We start from the raw sequence: 5,754 nt of genomic DNA on the forward strand, positions 1-5,754 counted from the left end.
CAGAAAATTTAAAAGCTGGGAAGTGTAACAAAACATTTCTTCACTTTAGATCATTTTCTTAATTGCATTGTTGTTTCATTTTTATTGACATTTTTGAAAAGATCTCTGTTATTACCAGGCCTGCAGCATTAGAAATGTATTTCTGTGTCTTGCACAGAGCCCAGTGGCCCAAAACCACTCATGGCCCAGGGCTGTCCACGCCACTGCTCACTCTCTGCACAGAGCGAGTCGCACCCAGCAGAGACAGGAGTGACCACAGAACCCACATCCTAGCCCTGTGCCTGTTGGTGGCCTATCAGGTACTCAGGCAGACAGGACCTGACAACCACCTACCCTAGAAAGGAGTCGAGTGCTGGCCTGTGAGCTTCACCCACTGAAGTCACCTCACAGCCACTTTCCCACCCATGTGCCTGCTCCTGGTCCATCATCTGCAGAGGCGGACGTGACCTCTCAGGCACCTTCATGGCTGTGGGCCTCCTACTCTCTTATGAGCTTCTGAGACAGAATTGATCTCATAAAAATGTCCCCAACTATCAGCCTCCTGGTGGCCTATCAGCTGACCAGATACAACTGACCTCATAATCACCTACCAAGCCAATGGACCGGCTGCTGGTCTTTCACCTTGCCTTAGGGAAATCACCTCAGCATGGTCTTGGCTTCCATCCAGCCCGGTACTCAGGCAGAAATGACACCACAATCACCACCTGAGCTACGCGCCTGCTGCTGGCCAATGTGAGGCTGAGATGGAAGTGATCTCACAGTCACCATCCAAGCCATGCAACTGTTTCTGGCCTATCAACTACGCAGTTCTAAATGACCTCACAAGCAACATCCTAGCCCTGTGCCTCTTGCTGGCCTATCAGGTCCTCCGGCAGAAGTGACCTCACAAACAATTGCCCCAAGCATTAGCCAAGTGCTGGCCTATCAGCTGCTCAGATAGAGGTGACCTTACAATCCTCTACCAAGCCCACAGGGCTGCTGCTGATGGCCTTTCAGCTTCTCTGATGGACAAGGTTTGAGTTCCTGCTTGGGAGGTCACTTCTACCTCAGCCTCTGATAGGCTACCAGCAGGCTCATGGCTGGGGCCTGTGCCCGTGAGGTCACTCCTGCCTTAGCAGCTGATAGAGAAGCAGCAGGCACATGGCTTGGACACTGATGGTGAGGTTCCTTGTATCTGATCAGCTGAACATGGGCGTTGAGTTAACATCCTGGCAGGAGATCCTGGCAAGATGTTAAAGAATATGGGACTGGGGCTGTCTAGAAGTAGCCGCTTAGCACAACTTCTCTAAAAGTTGCTTAGCATGAGGAGCTAAATTTACTGAAGCCTTCGGCCACACTCAGAGAACATGAGGAACTTTCACCTAGTTCAGTAAAAGAGGCCCCAGAGCTGGTTCCAGCTGGAAAGAGGAGGGAGTTACCAGCAGTCTGTGTTCCTGTGTCTCACACTCCGAAAGGGAGGATGTCAAGGCTTTGAAATAAGGCCTGTGCAGGGCATCAGGACCTTGAGAAACAAAGCCTCCTCTCACTGCTGGGGCAGTGTTAGTTATTGTGGTCTGGAATTACCTCCTCCTCATCAGGACCTTGAGAGACAACAATAGGACCCAATAGGGAATGGGAAGACCCCAGACCTGAATATTACTGTTGGTCCGAACTACTGTGTGAGGAGTGGAGAACTTAGATTGAAAGGTTATAATTGCCCAGGGGTTTCTTTGTTCGGGTCCCTCTCCAGAGGCATCCAGCTTGAGCTGTCATTTGCTGCTGTACCATATATAGTAAATGAGTTTGTGATACTCCGCGTCTGAGACTCTGCTTTGGGAAACCTAGGGTCAGAGGCCGTCTTTAACACTGCCCCTCGCCTGCCGGCAGTGCAGCCCGTGGGAAAGGCAGAGCCCGTCTCTGTGCCCGGGGTCTTTCCATTCATGGAGTTGCAGAGGACTTTTGGTGGGATCAGACCCCTGGAGACCTCCAGTCCAACCTCCCACGCAGAGCAGGGCTGCTTAGAACCCTACGGTCTTGTCTGTGATCTCTGAACTGCACCTGACCCCGGTTACCATCCCCAAACCTGCTCTGCTCCTCTTGTCCAGTCACAGTGGGACGGTACCTCTCGTTGGTGGGTCACCGCCCTGCTGCCTTGCCAGCACCCTCGGCTCCCAGCTCCCCTTCCCACATGCAGCAGCCCAGCTCTGGCTGCTCCCAGCACTCCAGTGCAGGAACCCATTCACAGGTGGTGCTTAAACACTCAAGCTGTGATACAGAAATACCTGCTTTCATAACTACACATTAAAAAGCACACCCCAAGTGGCTGCTCTCACTTTTTCATCTAGCGAAGATTCCGTGTGCAGCTTCACCCGGGTAGGGGGTCCAAATCCAAAGCTCTCCTTACTCCTTTAAATGGGCTGTCAGGCAAGAGTTGCTGCTGTGCCTGCACGGCCAACGTTTTTACTTACAACCTTCTCTGGGATCTGCTCGGGTCCCAGCTTCCCTTGCCAAGGCTTTCCTGACCATAGTCAGACACAGGTCCGAGGCAGAGATGGGGAGTCAGGTCAGCAGGATGGGGACAGGGTCTGGTCAGGACCCGAGAGGTGCAGGGCCAGCCACAGCCATGTCCACAGCGTAGCTCAGGCATAGCCCAAGGACAAGGGGAGCAGATCCCTGGCAAGGGGGAGGGGGCCTTGCAATGAGGCCTATCACTTTCTCTCTCCCCTGCTCTTGTGCCCAGCAGATCCCCCTCCCTGTCTGCCTGCAGCCCCTCCATGCCCACCCCGCTGCCCAGCACAGCACCAGAGCCCTGGCCCTGCAGCCCCTCTGGCAGCTCCTGCTGCCCCAGGGACAGAGCAGCCTGCCCCGAGCTGGTGCCCAGAGAAACCTGCTTCTCCTTCTCGTTTCCTGTCTCTGAATGCTGCCCGGCTTTTCTCCTGGGACATCCCTGCTCCCCAGAGAGCCTTTCCCCAGGTCAGTGTGTCTGTGCTGGCCTGGCCGTTCCTGCACCCCTGCCCCGTGCTCCCCACAGGGCCTCAGGCTGGCGGTGCTGCTCTGCAGGGCGAGCGGGCTGTGAGGCTGCGGGGTTGTTCCACACTGGCCGTGCTGGCTGGGGCAGGAAGCAGACCCAGCTGGACAGGGACCACTGATACTGCTGGCACCTCTCTGTGCTCATGGATGGTGCTCAGAGTGACCCCAGGGTGTTGGCAATGGCAGGAGATGTGTTTGGGTGGGCACTGGTTCCAGCCTGTGGTGTTTCACTGAGGGTGCAGGAATCACTCTCCAGTGCCCCTTCCCTGGGCCTCCACTCCCCCTCCAGGGACTGCAGAGCCCTCGTTTCCCCCTGCATACCTGGATTTAGTGCTTTACCTTCTGGTTACTCCACCATGGACCATCCCTCATTTTGTGAGGCTCCACTCACTGCCCACCCCAGGCACATGCTGTCTCTGGAGATCCCCTGAGCTCTCTTGGGGATCTCCTGGAGATTCCCTTCCAGAAGGCTGGGTATCTGTCATCAGCACTGTCAGCTGTGGGACAGCCAAGCACAGGTGATTCAGACATCATTCCCCATCTCCACTGGTCACTGACAGATGAGCCTTGAATCCAGCCCTCAGTCCCTAACAGATCACCTGGGGACTCTGAGCTCCTCCCCTGCATCCTATGGAGTTCACAAGCAGAAGAGTAGGCCCTTTTGTGGTGGAATCCTTTAGGCTTAATTTTGACTCCATCTTCTGAAGAAAGGCCAGACTTCAGGCACGTCACAGGAAGAACCCCTTTTCTTATAGAAATGTTATCCCAGAGGCCAGGTCTGGCAAAAGAGTGCCAAATGCCTGGTCCTGCTTTTGCTCACAGGAACGTACCACTGCCATGTTACAAGAGCACTTAGGCCCTATAAACACATTTTAGCACAGCAGAAGAGTGTGGAAGTGAGGAGAGCAGCCCTGAAATGAGAAAGTCCTGCTGCTGTTGGTGGACGAGTCTCCAGGAAAGCTGCAGCCCCCCAGTGAAGGCTGCAGTGAGGAAATGCCTGCTGTGGTGGTGAGGAGATGGTGCTGAGGAGCAGAAGATCTTTCCCCACAGGCTGTGTCCAGACTCTCTTCCCCTCCATTTCTGCTCCACTGTGTGCATTGGAGCTCTGTAGAGGGAACGGGACCAGCCACAGTGACACCTGGCTGCTACCTCCCAAAGAGGGGTAGGACATCACATCCTGACTGTGGCCAGGGGCACTGAGGTCTCCTAAAGGCAATTGGAACACATGGTCTCACCCCGTTGGTACTCATCTGAGCCTGACTCTGTGCCCCTGAGCTCCCTTGCTGTCAGTGCCAAAGGAGACCCTGCAAAGGGAAACTCTCCTCGTTGCACTGGGGGCATCCAAGGCATCTCAGACTAGCAGGCTCTGAGGTTCCCCCATGTCTGCTGATGAAGGGGGAAGCCTGGCTCCCTGCTTCGACACGGTCTCTGGGTCAGATTCAAATGAGAGATTCCTGAGGAGATGTAACATGAACCCGATTTTTTTTTTAAAGAAAAAAAGAGAAAAATAAGAAAGAAAGAAATGCAAAACACACAGCCTTGATGCCAGATACCCTGAGGAGTGGATGCACAATGGATATTTATTGGTGCTGACATTGTACCCTTTGAATCAGCTTCTTCAGTGCATCTTTGAGCTCCTTGTTCCTCATGCTGTAGATGAGAGGGTTCACTGCTGGAGGCACCACCGAGTACAGAACAGCCACCAGCAGATCCAGAGCTGGGGAGGAGAGGGAGGGGGGCTTCATGTAGGCAAACATGCCAGTGCTGACAAACAGGGAGACCACGGCCAGGTGCGGGAGGCACATGGAAAAGGCTTTGTGCCGGCCCTGCTCAGAGGGGATCCTCAGCACAGCAGTGAAGATCTGCACGTAGGACACCACAATGAAAATGAAACACCCAAAGAAAAAACAAAGACTAACCACAACAAGGCCAACTTCCCTGAGGTAGGAGTCTGAGCAGGAGAGCTTGAGGATCTGGGGGATTTCACAGAAGAACTGGTCCACTGTGTTGCCTTGGCAGAGTGGTATTGAAAATGTGTTAGCAGTGTGTAGTACAGCATAGAGAAAACCACTGGCCCAGGCAGCTGCTGCCATTCTGACACAAGCTCTGCTGCCCATGATGGTTCCGTAGTGCAGGGGTCTGCAGATGGCAATGTGGCGGTCGTAGGCCATGACTGTGAGGAGAGAATACTCAGTCGACATGAGAAAGATAAAATGGAAGACCTGGGCAGCACATCCTGAGTAGGAAATGGCCCTGGTGTTGCTCAGGGAATTGGCCATGGACTGGGGGAGAGTGGTGGAGATGGAGCCAAGGTCCAGGAGGGAGAGGTTGAGGAGGAAGAAGTACATGGGGGTGTGGAGGCGGTGGTCGCAGGCTACAGCTGTGATGATGAGGCTGTTACCAAGGAGGGCAGCCAGGTAGATGCCCAGGAAGAGTGAGAAGTGCAAGAGCTGCAGCTCCCGTGTGTTGGCAAATGTCAGGAAGAGGAACTCATTGAGGAAGCTGCTGTTTGACATTTTGCTATCTCCGGGCATGGGGGACTGTCCAAGGAAAAGATATTGAGAAATTAGGAGAGACTTTTCAAGCAAAAAAAAAAAAAAATTGTTGCAGTTCTCGTACAACCCCCCACATTGCCTCTCTCTTTACTGAGAGGATCTTTGTGCAGCTCCCTTGCTTGGGCTCCACTTTGCACTGGCTGAGTGTGCTGCTGCGAGGAGCAGGGACATCTGCCCGTGGGCTGCAGAG

General features: G+C 53.9%; 1 protein-coding gene across 1 annotated transcript; it reads right to left on the bottom strand.

The window, feature by feature from the left end:
• Nucleotides 1–4,589: 4,589 nt before the first annotated feature.
• Nucleotides 4,590–5,543, bottom strand: LOC135325563 (olfactory receptor 14A16-like). The gene has a single exon (XM_064503670.1). It carries the CDS (start codon nt 5,541–5,543, stop codon nt 4,590–4,592), a length of 954 nt encoding a protein of 317 aa, XP_064359740.1.
• Between the last annotated feature and the right edge of the window lie 211 nt (nt 5,544–5,754).

This window comes from Dromaius novaehollandiae, unplaced genomic scaffold (genome assembly GCF_036370855.1).
Source record: "Dromaius novaehollandiae isolate bDroNov1 unplaced genomic scaffold, bDroNov1.hap1 HAP1_SCAFFOLD_31, whole genome shotgun sequence".
Lineage (NCBI taxonomy): Eukaryota > Metazoa > Chordata > Aves > Casuariiformes > Dromaiidae > Dromaius > Dromaius novaehollandiae.

Bases quoted from the DNA above. Each gene is read 5' to 3' on its own strand.
- LOC135325563 (XM_064503670.1), bottom strand. From the start codon at position 5,543: ATGCCCGGAGATAGCAAAATGTCAAACAGCAGCTTCCTCAATGAGTTC.